General features: G+C 39.5%; 1 protein-coding gene across 3 annotated transcripts; it reads right to left on the bottom strand.

Moving 5' to 3' along the window:
* Window positions 1-649: 649 nt before the first annotated feature.
* Window positions 650-20,412, bottom strand: TRMT1L (tRNA methyltransferase 1 like). 3 transcript variants are annotated; one of them, XM_048059238.2, is made up of 16 exons: window positions 20,218-20,412; window positions 18,212-18,364; window positions 16,986-17,096; window positions 15,565-15,678; window positions 14,380-14,444; window positions 13,726-13,855; window positions 11,732-11,855; window positions 10,442-10,521; window positions 9,288-9,534; window positions 8,088-8,300; window positions 6,490-6,680; window positions 5,069-5,147; window positions 4,108-4,274; window positions 2,448-2,507; window positions 1,908-2,034; window positions 650-1,804 (listed from the first exon to the last, which is right to left on the bottom strand). In XM_048059238.2, the coding sequence occupies exons 1-16, from the start codon at window positions 20,360-20,362 to the stop codon at window positions 1,489-1,491; spliced, it is 2,322 nt and encodes a 773-aa protein (XP_047915195.1). In that variant the 5' UTR covers window positions 20,363-20,412; the 3' UTR covers window positions 650-1,488. The 3 variants fall into 3 exon arrangements, with proteins under 3 accessions (XP_047915195.1, XP_047915196.1, XP_047915197.1); XM_048059239.2 differs by having other exon boundaries at window positions 17,034-17,096; XM_048059240.2 differs by lacking the exon at window positions 20,218-20,412 and adding an exon at window positions 19,794-20,120.
* Between the last annotated feature and the right edge of the window lie 28 nt (window positions 20,413-20,440).

Raw genomic sequence — 20,440 nt, 5'->3', positions numbered from 1 at the left:
AGGCATGAGTTACATTTTCTTGTTAGCCTACTTCACTGTAATTAGAGCACGCTCCTCTGCTCCTGTTAAGTGATCTTGCGACTGATTACATCTCACGCTAATACTAAAGGGAGCAGTGCATTACCTGCAAGTGAAACCTTTTAACCATCCTCTCCACTTAAAAAATATACTTAGTTCAGAACAATTGTGGAACACTGAAACTATTCTTTTTCTTCAGACTCACCTTTCCAAGTTGATCTCAAGTTATCCTTGGTAAAGCACTACGTTTTTGAAGGCAATAAATGAAAATAACAACTCTTATAGAAGCAGCCATGAATTTAAGATGGTTATAAAAGGCAGTAACAATTCTGGACTGAGAGGAGCTTATTAAGTTTTGCACTATCAGGATTGTATCTGTCATAATACTCCTATTCAGCACTCAGTTGTCAATGAGACAATTAATGCTCTTAATGAAAGCTTCTGGGATGGGAAAATAAGAATAATCCCTCACCACCATCTCTTCAGAGAACCTGGCACTGGGCTAGGCTGCACACGAAGCCTGTGAAAAACTGGAATTACTACTTCAAATGTGATAAGTCAAGTGAAACATATGCAGGTATCTGAAAAAAAGGTTTTTTTTTGGGGTGGGGGAAAAAAGGACAAAGTCAAGCTTATTTGGCTGGAATGCTGCCATATATTTAAGGAAATCAGAAATGACTACCAACACACTGCGTCTTTGCTCATTCACTGAAGAGATCTTGTAACAGCAAAGATTGTATTATGAACATATTTTTCCAGAACTTCAACTTGTGTCTGGTCACTGTTCCTTCTTGTGGTATACAACCAAATTTAATCTGACAATTACCTAGTGTGACTAAACACAAATCACTGAAGTTTGGTTAAGAACTGAAGTTTATGTAACAGTTTTGTAACCATTCCTTTCTGTTCTCACTTGTGTTAGGATCTTGCCTGTAGGTAGAACTACAAAATTGGAACTGAAGGCCGAATTACACAAGCAATGCGGAGCTAGAAGGGCACTGAGTTAGCAATTTCTTGCTTGCTTCAGTTCACATCACATTTCATTCTGTACTGTTTTACCATCTTAACATGACCTCCCTCTGATTTCTAACAGGTCAGGGTTTAGGAATGGTAGTCCATTTCATACTAAGCTTATGTTCAGAAACACTTAAGACTTTAGGCCCCATCCACTCTTCTGGATTCTGTTCTAGCAGTTTGAATAAGGCTGTACAAAGACCTGGGGGTAACCACAATGCCTTGGTGTAAAAGTGGATGTGAGCGTGAAAGAACTGTCTAGAGACTTTCCCACAGCAAGAGTACCTTGACCACACACACCGTGTTCAGTGGTAAATTCTGCTACATAATTCTAAACTGTCTTCTCAAATGAAAATAGCAGGTGCTTCAAACTGTCAAAATGCAGTTCTTTCTGTAAGAAGTACGGGTGTACTCAAACAGGGTGTAGTTGCCAAGTCCTGACCAAGACGATTTGCATTAATCAGCTGCACAGTGAGTAGGGCAGTCGTTTGTGAACATGGTGGCAGTGTCTCCAGATTTATCATCTTCCAGAAATTCAGCATCTCCTGCTTTGCCATCTGCAGCAGCTGGAACCTGGTCTCCCATGTGGACATCTTCAGTGAGATGGAGAGGGCCTTCCGCCTGCCCCCCGGTGTATGTGGGAGTGCTGTACTTCACAAGGATAGTCTTAAATTGCGCCAAGGGCGCATTCGTGCGAACTCCCATGGGATCAAAGTGGGTCCTACTGACTCTGTATCCAGCTTCAGAGAGATAGTTTAAGAACTTATTTAACCTGAAAAAGCCATTTAAAAAGGAGTTAACACCAGTAAGGCTGATTCAATACAAGCTACATATTAGTTGTCACAGTAATATAAGGGTGGAACTTAAAGCCTTACTTTGGCATGTTCATTCCTTTAATACTGTGTCTGTGGATATTGTAGTAGAATGCAGGGTGCTCAGCACTGTTGTCAGATTTTTGTCGCTTGGCTGCATTTCGCACCACTTCATTATTTTTTCTTTTTCCTGGACCACAAAAAATGCCAGTGAAATTGTTGAATATTCAGTGAAGTCCACAAAAAATGCCAGTGAAGCCAAAGACAGGAAGTACAAAAAAGCCACATAGCAACCGCACACCTTTATGTATGTTTATATGAGATAACATTTTGCAGAGTTAAAATCTAGCCAGAATTTAATTACACACCATTTTCAGTAATAACAAGTGAGGCCAGGTATGCATAATTCAGTATTTAGCATTTGGCTTGTACCAGAAAATATGATTCTGGAAAAAGTAAAATCATTATTCAGTGGGAAAATAACTTTTACTTAAGTATCATTGAATGTAGAAAAATTGTATGTGAACACTAGGTTGGTTTAGCCATCACTGAAACTGTACTTTAATTTGAAGCTGCTGGAGTTGCACCAAATGATCTACTTACCATGTAACACGCAGGATTCTGCTGAAGTATCTGGTGTTTTAATATATACGCCACACTCTTCTAGAATACAATTAAAGATCAAAGTTAAGTCTTATTGTAAAACAGTAGGATGGCAAAATACCTTAGGTAAACAGAAAGAATGTCCACCACATCGCAGCCTAAAGAAGCACATACACGGGTAACTTACCTACCAGCTCAGTAACTGAATTTAGAGGGGATCAGGGGATCACAGAATGGTTTGGGTTGGAAGGGACCTCAAAGATCATCTAGTTCTAACCCCCCTGCCATAGGCAGGAACACCTCCCACCACACCAGGTTGCCCAGAGCCCCATCCAGCCTGGTCCTGAACACCTCCAGGGATGGGGCATCCACAGCTTCTCTGGGCAACTGTACAGGGTCTGCCTGGGATGGAGTTAACTTTCCATGCAGCAGCCCATACAGTGCTGTGCTCTGCACTTGTAGCTAGAACAGCACTGGTATCACCCCAGTGTTGTGTCTGCTGCTGAGCAGTGCCGGCACAGTATCAGGACTCTCTCTAACCCCCCCAGAACCAGCAGGCTGGGGGTGGGCAAGAGGTGAGGAAGGAACATCACCAGGGCAGCTGACCTAAACCAACCAAAGGGATATTCCATACCATACGATGTCACACTCAGCAATAAAAGGTGCAAAAAGGAAGAATAGGGGAGAGGGGGGCTCTCGTTGTGAAAATATCTGTCCTCCCGAACAATGGCTATGTGCATTGAGGCCCTGCTTCAAGGACGTGTTCAAGAATCGCTCGTTGGTGGGAAGTAGAGAGTAATTTCTTTCCTCTGTGCTTCCACACAGCCTTTGCTTGGTTTTGGTTTTTCCCTTTAGGTAAATTATTTAATTAATAATAATTTTCCCTTAATAATTATTTTTCCTTTAATTAAATTATCCTTATCTCAACCTGTGAGTTGTTTCTTTCCTTTTGTTCTTCCCCTCCTCTTCTGAGGAAGGGGAGTGAGATAGCGGTTGTGGTGGAGTTCAGCAGCCTAGCAAGGTAAAACCACCACAGCAACCTGTGCCAGTGCCTCACCACCCTCTGAGCGAAAGAATTTCCTCCTAACCTCTAATCTAAATCTCCCCTCTTTTATTTTAAAACCATTCCCCCTTGTCCTGTCATTATCTGATTGAGCAATCAGCATTGGGATAGTCAAAGCAATTTCATTTTATGGTAAAACAGCATTCCCCTAGGGAAGACTATTTCTTTTGGTGCAGTGATTTGCAATTCCTGCAGAGAACGCAGAGCAGGCCAGCCGAGTTCTCTTCCTAATGGCACGGGCTCCCAGGTCTGCAGCAGGGTACACAGAGGACGGACAGACACGTGCTGTTTCCGGCTCCTGTGGGGAACGTGCTGGATTTCACGGTGGTCAGTCTGCCTGCATGATATTCACTTGTTTCACAATCTGCTGTACTGACTGAAGATGTTTAAATCCAGCACTCTGGCTCTGACAGACCATGCTCTTTTTACAGCATAGACAACTCCTGCACTGGATTCAAAGCGACAAATATTTTCTTGACCTAACGTGTACCTACCTAATGCTCACACTGCTGTTAGCATTAAGTTATCAGAGAGCATTCTCTCTCTAAAATCACCACCAGGTCAGACTTTTTGCAAAACAACTGCTGGTTTTCTTACCTTGTTTGTTCTCATCATAAGGACTATGGGTAGAAAAATTCTTTAAAGTTGTACACTCAGCTTCACAAACTAACGTCTTCAAAAGCGGCTGAGTTTCATCTAAGCCATACTGGACCGCCTCAAACAGCATTCTTCTGAGGAATCCAGTATTAAAAAGGGCTCCTGACCTAAGAAACACAAGACAAGTGAGAAGTTTAGACCTATTAATGAAAGCAAAAAAAGTTTCCTTAAAAAAATCTCTCACCCAAATTGTTTAGCAATGACATTACACCAATGTGCTGCACCTGACTGTGTTCTTGCTGCAGCAATACAGCATTGCTTTGTTTCCAAGGACAGCAGCATTGATCTCACATTAAAAACCATCTCAGGAATTTTATTTCTGCCACTGACTTGCCCAACTATGTTGAGAAAGTCATCTTACCCTATTTTTTGTCTGGAAGAAAGGTACTGGCAATTGTCAACTATTTTTAATTTGCTTTGAAACCATTAAAAGACTTAGTGAAGGATTTAAAATTTTTTCTTGTGAGAAATCAGAGTAAGTATTAAGTATCAAGTAGTGTATTATTTGCTACTGTCAGCACATGTAAGGATTTACTACATACATTTTCTGCAAGTACCAAGTAATAGAGCTGCTTGACAGTTGGCAACTAGAAGAACACAGAGCCAGGTTCTCCTGTGCAGGATGTATTAAAACAGTCACAGTAAACATGAAATTTAGAGTGAATTTGTTATATATTAACCGGTTTGAACTCTATGACCATAACCAAAAACTGAACAACCTATACTAAATTCAGAAACTGCCATACATTAACTCTTTCTTGAATGACTCCTGATTGCTACACTTCCTTTAGTAATGCTAAAATATCCAACAGACTTGCATTTCTATTAAGTGAGTGAACGTGACCTCCAGATGTCCTCCCAGCCTCAATTATTCCGATTCCTCACTGTGTTCTGTACTTACCAGAGGGGACCAAGAACTACTGCTGTCTTCCCAGGCATACTGCCGTGACAATCACAAGGCAGCTGCTGATAAGGGTTTTCTACAACAGAAAAACAGAATTTAAGCTGTTTTGAAATAGCCAGCAATGCTCACTTTGCTGAAGAGAGACGATACAGATATGAAGTACTAGTTTACTTAAATGGATGTATTTGAAAGGGTAAACGAGCAGAAGTGCAACACCACTCCCAATTCTGACAAGCAGTGCTGCAGTACTTGTGAAAATTTAGTGATTGATGGCTTGATCTCTAATCACTGTTGAAATGACACTAAAGGGGAAAAAACACCAAAAAGCCACCTAATGCGCTATATTTTTTGGCAGATTTCAAATCATGTGGAAATTACTAGCTTTCTTTCCCATGACTATATAAGCAGCTGTCAAGGATAGTATCAACAACAACAAAAAAATGCAACCATCTGTCAGCTACATATACAAAATACAGCCGCCTACAGGGTTTCTAAGCCGTAAGTCAGCCTGCTTGCAGGTAAGGCATTAAGTAAACAATTCATTTCCTAATTAAGATCTCTACCACAACACTGTTCTTATCAGTTACTCATTTCTGTTCTTAAAACAGGACCAAATCTTTTTAATAAGAAGGTCATTGCACACTGTTGCACCTGACTTTGTTCAAAGACACCATCAGCTGAGTAGTTGGTATCCAAGAACCCGCAACATTGAAGCCAAGGTTTTTCCTTTTGTATTTATTCAAGCTACCATCTGGCTAGGAGCTACTCCTTAGCTTAACTTTTGCCTCCCACCTCTAACTTGTGTATAGAGATTGCACACGAACAGCTGGCTTTTAACCTAGAGGCTGCCTTGATTTATTGCCAAGCATTAGATAAATCACAGGAATGCTGCATACCTTGCCTACCACACCTACAGGGATTATCTCCATCAGGCGTTTACTGATACTGCCCAAGGTCAAGCAGAACAGACCCTAACCTGGGGGGAATGTGATATTGTAGAAAAGCAACCTGACACCTAAATTCATCAAGCTGCCCCTGTATGGAGGAACAACACAGCAGCCACAGGTGTCCCACTCTTCATGCCCTTCACTGAAAAGACAGATCCAAGGGCCTATCGGGCACCCTTCAGCAGCTAAAGCTAGCTGGAGAACACCCCACCTACAAACGAATCCAGTACATTTATGGCAAAATCCACGCACACAATGGATCTAACCTGGTACCATAAAACAGGTATTTTGCATTGGAAATACTTTTTCCACTTCACGCAATACTCTAGTTACATTAAACAGAAATACTACAGAATACTACTTTGCCAAAAGCATGTAAACATAAACAAGGCCTAAACAAGCAAAAAAAACCCAGCCACCCAAACATCCAGGAATCAGACCTTTTATAATATCAATGGAAGATCTATTTACCTTCTACCATATTACTCTCTTTCTGAAAAATTCTCTCTTCACACCACTGGCAGTGGATGAGGTATCTTACTTTCTTTGCTGAATCATCCGCAGGAGATGGTCCCCTTAAAACTCTGACGACTACTAGAACAAAGTGCTCTAGAGCTACCGCAAGTAAAACTTCAATGCCTTTGTTACAGCGAGCTGCAGCTCTGCGAAGGAAGAACAAACACAGACACACATTGTACTGAATTCAGCAGACTAACGTTTCCGCAGACACCTAAACCTGTTCAAAGATTCTTGACCTCATCCACTTTCTAGAAAGTGATACTGAAGATCTCAGAAAGTGATATGGAGAGAGTCGTTTCTTAAATGTGCAGTGTTCTCTACTTCCTGTAAGGCTATGGAAGTCACGTTTAACTTTTTATCACGCTTGGAAACAGCAGTCTGTCCTCTGCATCATCTTTCTATACAAATACCTGCTTAATGACAGGGTGTTGTAACAAAAAAATTAACAAGCTACATGAAAATCTGAGAAAGTAGAGATTTAGAGGGACACACATGATGTTAAACCATCAAGTGTTAATTAAATAAGGGCTGTGGGAAGGTAAGTGAGCAGTTCCTTGGTAGGTAAGCACTGACAAGGAAGAAGAAACCTTTAGGGGAGTTGGAGCATGTAACCCAAAGCACAGTTAAAACTTTGCTTCAACAGCCAAGAAGTTCACCCCCCTTGCCAAAATCTCAGTTCATCACATAGTTTCATAGGAAGGTCACATTTAATTAGATACAGAATATCTGTGTCTAAAAACATTCCCCAAGGGACAACCTAACACATGCAGGGATATAAAGAAGAAAAATCTAAAAGAATTCAGGTGGGCATTTTAGCTCCAGCATGCTTAAGACCTCTGCACACTTTATTTTCTCCCCATCTTCCCAAGCAGTTGTCCAATCCTCTTGCCTTTATCCTTCTTCCTCAATTAAAAACTAGTTTTACTACCTTCATTCATTTATCAGACTGAAGTTTGTAAGAATGTCTATATGCAAAAGACTTATTTCACAAGTTAATAATTACATGCATCATTTCAACCTCAAGCACGAGGACCTTAAGTGAACACCAGTTTCCGTTAACTCCAGTTTTCATTGAAGCAAGTGTAACTGTAATGCTTAGCTAGAAGCCACTTCAGTAGTTTAATTAACATTTGCAAAGTCCTATGCAGCACTGAAATGACCACAAAGTTGAGAAAAGAACAAAAGAACTTGCAGATATGCAAGTCTGGATGTTACTTTTTAGATTACCACCTTCCCACCCCTCCCCCAAAAAAGCCAAAGCCAAATCGAACGAACAAAAAACCAGAACAACAACAACAAAAAACCTGCCACCATCCCAACCCCCTACCCCATTTATGCATTTTTACCTTCCCCGGTCTTTTAGTTTAAGATTTACATTGTCCCATAGCAGCACACATAACATATGAAACATAACTTCTGTATCGAGAAGTCTGCTTTTTAGAATTAAAGAATTCTGGAAACTCAACATGCACAACCTACAGCAGCACTCTGAAGTTTTGTATCAAAAACAATTTTCTCCCAGAATTTGAGCCGATTTGTTTTAACAGAACCTTGCCACAGCAGCAATTACTATTCTGGCCGCCAGCTCCTTGTAGTACTCTGTTCGGACAATGTTACATCCGTAATGACGCAGGGCAACATGCTGAGCCTTTGCATACAGAGAACTGATGTCTGTGGATGTCAGGGACACGATTCCAAGATTTCTCACATTTCTAAAGGCAGAATCCAGGTAATTCACAGAAGTTCCGAATGGGTCCAAATGTCTGAAATGAAAACAAGTCTCGCTCTGCATCTATAGATGCTCAACCGTCTAACCTTTGTTAAAATAATAAAAACTTTAAGAATCTTTATCTATGCTCAGGTTTAAAACAAGATGAGAAAGCAGGATTAAAACTGACAGCACATCTCTCATGAATTAGTCTGGAATACCAGAGGATTAAGTGTCAAATTGCAAGAACCAAGGCAGAACTGTACTGGAAAATACACATCACCACAAAAACGGACAGTTATTTGTTGGTTTTTTTTTGGCATCCTGACCCCCTGACTAGTTCATGTTACAAGAACATTGGCCTGATACCTATCCTTGTCCTTAAAAGAAAAGGAAACTTCTAAAAACAAGTTTGCTTTTCAAACGTATGCATTCCAGTTTGTGTACTAAATTGCATAATTTTCACTCTGAATACATGCTGCTTAATTAGCTACAAACTGGATGTTAATCAATACCAAAAGAAATCCAATAATTTATTCTGATGTCTGTAGGGGTTTTGAATGTATTCGTCTGTAAGTCCAACTTGAAAGCAGTAGACTGCTTCAATTGAAGATGAACATGCTGCAGAACGGATCAAAACAAGCGATGCAACAAACATGCAGTCCTATACAACAGCATGCAAATGAATGAATTTTTAACTAATTAAAAGCCTCAAGGGAAGAAAAGGACAAATTTAACATTTCTCTTTATCAAACAGGCAATGAAGTTATACGAAAAATAGTTTGGCTTAAAATTTTCATGCATATTTATATTCCATTCTGGATGTTGAAGGCTTTGCCAATATTTTCCCAGTAATCTCTAAAACATTTGATGTTCCATTTCCACACCTGTCCTGGGACAATACAATTACTTTTGAATTATCAACTGACTGTTGGTTACTTCTTTCATTCCAACTTCCCTATCATACGGTGGGGCCTGGGGTGGGTTATGGGGTGTTATTAGCAAAACACAAAGTTTATTAAGATAAACTTTTAACACTTACATAAAATCAAATGATCTCATATGCATTATAACATTGGCATCCATTTTTGTCACCTCAATGGTGTCAGTATTTTGTTCTCCACCTCCCAAAGCTTCGTCATTGTCTTCTTCCTTAGCGTTCAGTTTCACCTTCATTTTGTTTAAATGGCAGTTTTCCTGAATCATTGTCACAGAATTTTCATTACAATCATTAATTGTAACCTTCACGGAACTTCTGAGATGCTTTGCCCATTGTAATCCCATTATACCTAGGGAAAGACAGAATTGTAACTCCGTGACAAAACCGCGAGTTTTTTTCTGGTTCACTGAAATCAGTGAGAAAAAAATCCATCCTTTTAAATGCTTATAATATGGAAGTGTGAGGCAAGTTTTGGTGTGTTCCATAAAAAACTGTGTTGGTGACCTTCTGCATCAGCACACAGTGCTGTAATAGTAACAACAATAAGTTTTAATTGCAGTAGTCAATTTGTCACCTTCTTGAAGATACTTAGGCCGTCTCCAAACTATTGCTGACTTTCATAGTAAACTCTGTAACAATGAGGAAGTGCAGGACAGGCTGCAGTTGTGATATCTGGCCTGGCTCGGAACAGTGATAAATTCATTACGAAGAATTTTTATGAAAAATGCTAAGCAGCTACTGCTGTTCTCAACTATAACCCTGGGTTTACAACAGCAGACTGATAATAAGGCAGCAGAGGTCAGATTTCTTTAGATTTTTGTTCTAGATGGTTAGTGGACACTGACCAAATGACTTCACGTTTAGTTCACATTCAGAATTTTTGAAATCAATTACAGATGAATCTGTAGAGAATGCTTGGGTTCATTTCAATTTTTTAACCAGAGGTTGATTTTACAAAGTCACAAAAGATTTGGGACCCTGGTCACATGTTTAGTAAGGTGGTATTTCAACGACATTTTAAGGCAACTAATTTTTAAGCAGATCACTCAACTTTGATTTATTATTTACAATCTTTTTGAAGGACTTGTAGGCTCTTGAAGACTGTGTTTTTTGTATGGAAGCCAATGATTGCCTGCCTAAGGAGGAAAACTGCATAGTCGAACACAGTCTGAGGAACACAACAGTATCAGTTACTACTGATTTCTGCAGTCTCATAGTATTGGATAATAGCTAAAGATTAAAGAAATTGACTTTACCAGTGGCACCAAATGCATCCAAACATTCTATTGGTTTACGCTCTTCAGCTAAAACAGCTAGTGCACAGAATATCAATTGCCTAGGGGGAAAAAAAAGCCACAGTAAGATGAGAAATATTTTTTTCTTCCTCTTGGTTATTTGTTCCCCTTGAACATCTTCCTAGAACTTCTAAGCTAGATCATTTTTTAAATACAGTAATTGTTTACTTTTAAGCTTTTCAATTGATATGACAGTATTTCATACCTAATTTAGTGACTCAACACATCAGAATATTCATAAAGTAGGATCCTGAATCATCTTACAGTTACTCTAGCACTGGAAAAAGTGGTAAGCATTTAGAAGTAAGTAGTGTTTCTCTTCCGTTCCCAGCACAATCAGATGTTACCCAATTAACAGCTCTGTGTTTGAAAGGAAATCAGAAACGACTGTGAAACAAAAAATTCCACTGTTTCAAGGAACAGGCATTGTTCACATAGGAATAGCCGCAAACTTAGTTGCAATGGCATTCTTCAGAGGCAAGTTTTGACAAATGTATCTGAGCTAACTTTAAACCTGGAAGCTGAAATATTTACAGCACTGAACACATGAGCAGTCTGCACAGGCTGAAGCCTACTGCTATGCTTTGGTGTTAATGCTTGCACATTTTAGTTGTGGTATAGAAATAATTTATGAGTCTCCTTAAAAAACAAAACAAAACAAATAAACAAAAAAAGTGTCCTTCCTTCATCTTTTTTAATGCAAATATGAGAAGGAACTTTTGAGAATTTGGCACCCAAGAGAGAAAAGCCTATATAAACAAGGCTTGCAATATGAAAGCTGTAAATTATAGGCATGCTGCTGTTCAGTTAAAGGAGAGAGAGCAGTCACCAACCACTGTATCTTGTGGAGACACACAAAAACATATAAAGTGTGTACAAGGAAATGAGTTTTCAAGTGTGCTCTTCTTTTAAAATCCTGTTCTTTTGCATGAACTAATTATGTAAACATCCTTAATTGCTTCAGAGACAACAGTATTTCCCACACAGTGTTTTCAGTTTCACATGCTATTTGTCAAGAAGAGTTTTTGCTGGAGAACTTTCCAAAATTAACAAAAATTATCTTAGCAGACAAATAAAATGGAACACATCTAAATGGAATTTTATCCCAAGAACCATCTTGTTACTGAAAAAGCTATTTCTCCTTCCCTCTGAACAAAGGGTTCACAGGGTTTGTTTTTCAAAATGTATAAACATTCTTCACTACAAAGTCACCATCCCTTTTGTGTATCTTCCCACTCCCTGTTCTCTCACCTGTTGAGTTTCATTTTGGGGTTAAAATAGGAATCTGTTTTTTGCGGTGTGGAGTAGTTGGGAAGAACCTGCACATCTGTATCTGACTCTTTCAGCACTTCATGAGATGACTTGGGAGCAGGAGCTAAAAAGAAAGTAATTGTGTGGGAAGGAGAGTGAGAATTGAAATTAACGTTAGCACATTTGATACATGAAATTGAAAATGTGCTCCCAGGTAGCAAAAGGACTAAACTTTGCAGTAATCCAGCTGGCGCACATGCATCAGTTAACTCATACACGGGGGAAAAAAAGAAGCAACAATTTATCTTCTAGTCTTAAGAGTGGCTGACTAGGCTCAAGCTCTACCACAATTTTCTTCCAATAGAACGCCAGATCCATTTCTCAGTTGGGCTCACACATGTATCCACTCCAGTTTTAGAAGGGAAGCCCCTGAGCCTGAGGCTTACCACATTTGTTCTGCACATTCAAATGTAGTATGTTGCTAAGTAATTAAAACCCTACCAACAAAGTGCTGAATTTATACCATTGAACTCCTTGATTCAATCTCTGTAAGTTACCAAACAGCTTCATGAAATGTGTACAGAGAGCACAAGCATAGGGACAATTTCAGCACTTAGGCTTTGTATAAAAAAGTTTGTGGCAAAACAAGCTTTCTTGATTTGACAACTGTAAACGCACATTGTCATTCCCCTGAGAAATTTATCTCCAGTCTAAGAGTAGCAAAATTTACCCAGAAACAACCAGGCAAAATTTGTTAGCTTTCAACCAGATACCTTTCTGTGCATGGCCCGCCTATCCCTCTGTGCTTTCAAGTAATTATTTCAACTGCTCTACCACCTGCTCCACATTTACAGCCTTCAACTTTTGTTCAAGTGCCTCCTAAGTATTAAACATGTCATCTGTAGCTTTCACCTCTCTCCATGAGGGAAAATAACCACGGGCATTTCACGTAAAAAAGACAAATCAGCCATTCTGTACTAACTGCTCTGGAGGGAATGATGCACAGATTAATGTATTTCACATCACAAACTCTAAGTTAAAGGCATGGAAATATGTCCTACTATTGCTTCTTAGCCATGAAAACCGATCCCCAGACACTGAGCTACTACTCCCTAAACCGCAGACTGATAACAGAACTAAGTATGATCCTCAATAGCTTCCAGTCCTGTCTTTACTAGAACTAGGTAAAATCCACACATCTATACAGAGATGGAGAGGGGTAAAAAAAAAACCACCACCAAAAAAAGACAAATTTGCAAAGTAAACAGTCTGGGCCATTACAAAAAAAGCCGTCGAGTTTTTACACACCAGGTAATCAATAATGAAATTTTTAAATTGGTATCTGCAGAGAACAGAAAACTTACAAAAATAAAGGAAATAAAATTAGTTTTAAACACTTGATATTCTAGTTATTCAAAATACTTTCAATTTAGTTTATCCAAGTTTGGAAACAGAATTCTAATTCTTGAGAGAGTCAGACAAGGATTATAATTTACCAAAGAAACACTGACGCCTCTATCATGATTCTCCAGTACTGGATGAAAGTCATCTTGTTTTGTAAATTCATGTTGATGCAGTTTGTTTAAAAAGAGCAAAACATTTTCTATATTCTAGAGAGATTTACTGAAGACTGATAAAAGAACAAATACAGCCAAAGAAAGGCATGAAATTCTCTGGACAGATTTTGTGTTATGGATACCATGTCCTCCATTATTTTGCAGAAGCCTGCATTTACAACTTTAAACTGCTTTTGAAGTGAATATTATTTATCAGTAAGAATACAGAAACTAGTTAATGCAGAAAAAAAATCACAACACTCCTATGTCTTTGAGGAAAAAAAAGAAGTTCTGAAAGACTAAGAGCAGATTACTCTTTAGTAAACCTAAATAATTTTCTTCTGGAATTTTTCTTACACTTGTCACTCAGGTATCATAGCTAACCCAAGTACTACATGGTATAAAAGAATTGATCATTTTACAGAAGTGAGAACCTACCTGTAATAAACCTTGATTCAGTTTCTCCTTTATTCACGTGACGATTAATATGCCCTATCATGTCAGTTCTCCGAGCGATAGTTGCCGAACAGATAATGCAATGGTAATGGGCTCCCATCTTTGAAAATGTCTGTGAAATAAACCATACGCAGTTTCAGAATACACAAATACAGTTCAAGTAAAACTATCCCTAAATATGGGGAGATGAAGAAGTCATCTGTCTGTAACTCTACAACATACAAAATATCCTGCATCTATAGTTACGGGGACTGAAATAATCATTCCCACAGAGGCAGCACAGCTGTCCTGTGGCAGCACCACGACATTCAGCTGCCTGCCAATACTCCGTATACTCAGCACACAGGAAAGGGACTGCGATGCACCCATTGCGGGGCACTCTGATCCCTTCACCTCTTCCACACAAAGCTGCTGTCTACATGATAGGCAGCTACCCACAAAAATAAGAGGGATAGACAACTACATTCAACTACTTGAAGGTTACACGAAAGCTTTATATTCTCAACTGATGCACGTTTGCCAGAATGGATAGCACGCCATACTTTGAGACTAAGAATGGGTTGCAGAAGTTCCTCCAAATCACCCACTTCCCCCATGATGTAGGGCAACAAATATTTCTCTGATTTGGCATTTTACCTGGTCTCCAACGAGGTTTGGCTTTACTAGACGACAAGGTAAGTGGCAGATGCACATCCTGTACCCTGGAGAACAAGTGCATGTCACAACACAGTACAGTAAGCAAACAGAATTGCTTATGTCCTATACCAGAAACTCTTTGATTTAGTATGTTTTAGATTTTTTTTTATTGCACGATCTCAACTAAGATTACCAAATATTGCCACAAGACAATGGCGAGAGACATTCAACCAATGGACAGAGACATTTATCAGCTAGGTATACACTGAATTTTTGAAGTGTTCAAAAATCATACAAAGACAATTCATTTTGATAAGTCTCTTAGCTTCCTACAGAGCTACAGCGAGTATTCAGGCTGTAGAGTATATAACTTTCAAAAATACAATACAAACACTTATAAGGGTTGCTACCTGGCTAACAGACTTGTGTGAAGACTCCTGTAAAAACTTGTCTTGTGGTTTAAAGAAAAACAAAGAGAAGACACATGCTGATGCATGCAAAAACAGAACTTCGGTTGGATCATTTTTAAATTTAACTTGAATGTTGTCTATATTCTGGTTGGTTACTTTATTTCTTGCAAACCCATACCTCTAGTTCTTAAAAAAAAAAAAAAAACAACAGATGTGGCTCACTCTCTTTTCCTTCTTAAATTTCTAGTAGGGATTTTAATGCATTTTATAAACAGATCACAGAGTTTGGCTGTATGAGAGAAAAAGCTACTAAATACTGATATTAAATAAATACTTTAAGTAGTTATCTGAAACTATGTAATCTTTATGACAAGCCAAAAATTTTGGCGGGGTGTGGTAGTAGTGATGGTGGAAATCGCTCTGATTATTAATGATATGACAAAAACTTTTATTAAAGTAGTTTTCATAAAATAAATATATAAGTTTTATTTCATTATCATGAAACGCCAAGCATTTGCTGTTCTTTTAATGAGAAAATGCACAATTGGGACTATTTTGTCATGTAGAAAATACAGAGCTATTTTACATTTACATTTTATGTCCCAGGGCAAAATTCATCTTATCAAAATATGGTTCTAGTTGAGAGCTGATAACAAGATGCATGAAATTCATGCTTAAGTCAACAAGAACTTAACAAGACAAAATGCAGAATAATGTCCTACACGTCCTACACTACTCCGTCTGGTATTTACTGTTGAAATACGACTTCCTTTACCTTCAAATTCAACAGAAATTTTCCAGTGCAAATTCTGGAGGTGACGATGGAGTTTATGACCATAGCAAGCTTTGAACTTCTCCTCAGGACACAATGGACAAGGCTTCTTCTCATCTAAAAACACAAACACAAAGTATGAGAAACATGTAAGATGCAGTTACCATGCATTTCAAAAGAGATGCAGATACATCTGCTGATGGGTCTTACAATGCTGAAAATCAAACAACCGCTCATGCAGAGTTTAGCAGACAGGCTTGTGTTTGAATAGTACAGGACGAATACTGAAACACGCCACACAATGTGGGCAATGTGTAATAATTACTTAGGCTCACACGACGGTAAAATTGCTTTGATATGGCCTTTTTATGAGTGGACTACCTTGTCTGTGAAGAATCTCATGCCACTGAAACCAGCGACGGTGGCCTACAGCTCACATAAATCATCACTGCTCTCTAATGTTGATCAGACTCTGCTACTGTCACACATTACTGAGTCTCAAATACATGAGGTGATGGTAATAAATACAAGTCAGTCCATTAACGCACACAGCAGAAGAATGTCACATTCTCAGCAGAAGAAAGAAATGACTATTGAGAATAGGCAAGGGAATATTTATTTATTTATTAATCGCTACTGTGGATTTACATCTAATTCAATTCAATAATGGCTAAAAACCATAAATATCAGACCTAAGAACTATTTATGACCCAACTCCTCATTAAATAAGAAACAAGCTAACTTCTGTAGTTTTACTCTTGGCATATTTGTTAGTAAAATTAAACAGCCATGGAAGCAGGCTATTATTTCTGTCAGTGGATATTCTAAAAGATGATTAAGGTGCAAGAGCTCTACGATGCAGTACCTGTGTGCACTCTGATATTTTTCTTGTTCTGTGAATAAAAACTAGTTTCAGTTGCAAGGGCTGCCACTATTAGCACTAAATACATACCTGCGATCTGAGAAAAACTAAGAGTTGTAATAAAAACACTTAGCACTCTTAAGCAACTCTCCAATATACCACTGAATGCAGAGAAAAAAAGGGAACAACCAAAACAGAATACATACCTGTTTAAAATGATATTCAAACACCACAAAGACAAAAATTAGCTTCCCTATTCGTGTGGCACTTGAAATAAAATATAACTGAGACTAAACTGATGACGTATAGCTAGAATTAACATTTTGCTATTCCATGCACACTGCCAACATCAGAAGTGCTACAACGCAGAGGAAAGTTGATGGAAAGGAATCGTTAAAGCCCTAAATTTACTGAAGGAAATACAACATTTGATAAACAAGGAAGGGGAAGACGACACTATTTTTTTTTTATGAAACCTTTAATCTTTCAGCACCACAAATGAATCAAGAAATAAAAGTGATGTCATGTTTTAAAAATAAAAACTAAGGAAGAATGTAAATACCTGTAACATGAAGATCTGTGTTCTGGGATACTGCCAAGGTAAACTCACCTTCATTCAGGTCAGCTAGTTTCTCTAGTTCAGCAAGCTGTCTTTGAATGGAAATATGTTTCTCTAAAAATCAAGAGATATTTAGAAGTTAAACATACTTCATTAAAAACTCTTTTTTCTAGCTTACTACTATTTTTCAATCCATCAATTCAAACCTACCACTAGGGAAGGCCTATTGTACCAATTAGAACACTTGTCTGCATCCTTTAGCTTACAAGCAAAACTATAGTAGAAGGTACAACTTCCAAAGTTTATCCTCAGAATGTTTATTTAATAAGATACAAATATTTCTACTTGCTTTTTTCATGCTGACACACATCAAAATTCTCAAACTGGAATGATCTTTATTTGAAAAAACAAGCAGAAGCGAGCAAGTCACATACCATTTACTTCTGACTTTACTGCATGGCATTGTTATAGCATGCGAACCACACACAAAGCGGTATAAAATCATAAAATCATCCCGTGAACTACTGGCAAAACTGTAGTATTGGCCAGAAGCAGACCCGTTGCAACTAGCAATTATTCACTGTGCAAGCAGGATACATTAAATTCTATCACTTTTTTTTTTTTCCTTAGGAGTGTTTGAGAACCTTTAAAACCACCTTCCCATTTTTCAACTTATCTATGCGAACAGCATAGAATATGCTAAAAACAAGAAAATTAGTTTACCTGATCAATTTTGTTGGTTATAGTACACTGAACATCTCAGTTTCTAGCGATACTGATACTGTAGTGATTTTAAACCTTCACACAATGTTTTTACAAGATTAGTCTTTCAGACTTTCTTATGTGAAACAAATAAAGCAATTGATTGATGTATGAAGATACAGCAGTTGGTTTTAAAGCTAAGGTTAAAATCAATTCCTAATTCCCAGTTTCTGCACTGGGATACAATTTTCGCTGCTCTCTGTGGTGCTTCTAGCATCAGACCCTGACGCAGATTATACGTCATCCAACATAACGGTTTCTCTTTTGCCACTGTATTATGCACAAATTCTGAAGTGGCATCTACAAATTTTAGTACGCATCTGCACGGGAAAAAGCATTGATACCTATCAGATGTATTAAAAATGAAATTTCACACATTCCCTTTACCTTTCTTTCCCGCTATTTTTACTTTTTTCCTCCTTTGCTCAAGCACACAACACAAATATTCTTATCGTTTGTTAGCAAACCTCTTGGATAATCCGACGAAACATCCAAAATGTTACTTTCAGACTCCCTTGTGGATTCTTCCTCAGTTCCTTTTTCTTTGGTTTCCACTTCTGACTCAGCAACTTTCACACCCAGGTTGTTGCTTTTCACCATTCCAGGGTCGATCACACCATCTTAAGAAAATCAAGCAAACGAAACAAAAAAATCAACAGTAAAATTGTCATTGATATGCTTGAATTATACAACTGAGTTCACTTGCTTGCAGTAATTTGGCGCTTCTACCAGCAAATGTGACTAACAACTATGAAGGAGAAAAATTGTATAATCACTACTGAGAATAACATCAGAATGATTATTGCTTATCCTTGGAATCCACGGAAGAAACCATTCACCCATCTGTATTATCAGATGTTTGAAGTTAATAAAATAATATTTGCATGTTATTTTCTGGCAAAATGCAACACAAGACAAGGCAGGCAAGCAGGAAGTCCAAATATGTTTAACCATAGAGTAGTGATAAATAAAGTTTAAAAGCAGAAGTTTAGAACTGTTTATGACTAGTTGAACAATCTGGAAAAAGGCATTTGAGTGGGCAATGAAACAAACAAAGAGAAGTGGTGGACATGGGAGAAAAATAATCTTCATTTCACATATGAATGGAACGAATGGATGGGCTCTGAGCTGAGCATCATCAGGATTACAATCTTAGGGTTTTAAACAATTTTGATTGAAAGAACAGGTATAAATCCTCTCCAAAACCCAGCATAAGGAAGTTCTAGGAAAAAATGCAGAAAGCCTGCGTATTGAACAGTATTGCCACATATCCCCCAAGCTCAAAAGGGACACAGAACCAGCAAAGTTCCAAAAAATGGTGACAAGAAACAACAGATTTATGGCATAGGTTCTTAGCCATGGAGAAACAACAGAACAGGCTATGACTTTTCAGCCCGTACATAACATCCATAAAGTCATGAGACACAGAGGGAGCACAGACATCAGCAGTGCTCCAGCAGAACCTGGGATGGACCAAATGGAAAGAGCAGATGGAAAATCAGAGCAGAAGTTTTCTGTATAACCTACTGCTATGCTGCAGACCTCCCTGCCACTGGCTGCTGCAAGTCTGTGAGTGCCAAAGAAAGAATTATACTGCAGAGAAATCCATAACAGGCTTTTAAACCCCAAAGCGCTACCTTTGGCTCAAGAAAATGATGAGCCACAAGGTGTTTTGTGTTTGAAAGTATTTCTGGAGAATGCGTTGATGGTCGGCTGGTTGCTCTGTTCTTCCCCCAGTCATCTACTTCTGGCCACTACTACAGACAGGGTAAGGCCCGAATAGATCTTACAGCAGTTCTTAAGTCTCCCTTGCTTTGTCTTGTCTGTTTGCTTTTAAACATTGCAGTTTGACACGGATCTTGCCTATTACAAAGAAATAAAAAGAGGAATGAACACCTGAAGACAGAGATCAGAGAAAAATAGTTTAGAAAAATGGAGAAAGCGCAGAGCAAAATTCTTCCAAGTACCTTGAATCAGATCCAGACCAGCCCTGCAACTCAGAGTATCGCTGTATTTCTCACAGATCTATTTTTAAAGCTGAAAACTCACCTGAGACATACTTCGATGTCCTGCCTACTCATCTATTAAAGAGTTACGTGGTGCCTGGTGACGGTTTCTACGCAGCTTATTAACGGAAGAGACAAAACTAAGATTTTTTTGGTGAGAGAGCTGTAAGAAGAAACAGGCCTGCACGCGGCCGCACGTGCTGCGAGGCGGCTGCTAACGCTACCACAGGAAAAGAGCCCGCACCGCCGGTGACCGGGCACCCCGCAGCCCGTTTCTCGCACCTTCAGCGGCTGCCCGGGGCGGCGGGCTGGCACGGCCGAGCGCCGCTCTTTGTTACCGGCCCCGGCTCGGCGCTGCGGCCGCGCTCCGCAGCGATCGCCCCTCACGCCGCGGCGCCACATGGCGGCCGCCCCCTCAGCGCCCGCCGGGAGCCGCTGCCCGCGCCCTCCCCCCGCGCGGCCCTTACTGAGCGCCGCGGCCTCGCCGCCGCCCCCGGGGCTCCGCTCCTCGTCCTCCTCCTCTTCCTCCTCGTCCTCCTCCTCCTCCTCGTCCCGCTCCCGCTCGGGGGGCAGCTGAGCCAGCGCGGCCTCCGCGGCCTCCTCCGCTGCCATCTTCTCCGGGGGCGTGCGGCAGGCGAGCAGAGGCCGGACCGAGATCCCCGCGCCTCGCAGGGAGGCAGGGACGGAGGC

This window comes from Anser cygnoides, chromosome 8 (assembly GCF_040182565.1).
Source record: "Anser cygnoides isolate HZ-2024a breed goose chromosome 8, Taihu_goose_T2T_genome, whole genome shotgun sequence".
Classification (NCBI taxonomy): domain Eukaryota; kingdom Metazoa; phylum Chordata; class Aves; order Anseriformes; family Anatidae; genus Anser; species Anser cygnoides.
Note: the sequence above shows the minus strand (reverse complement) of the source record. Positions and strands in the feature narration are given on the sequence as shown.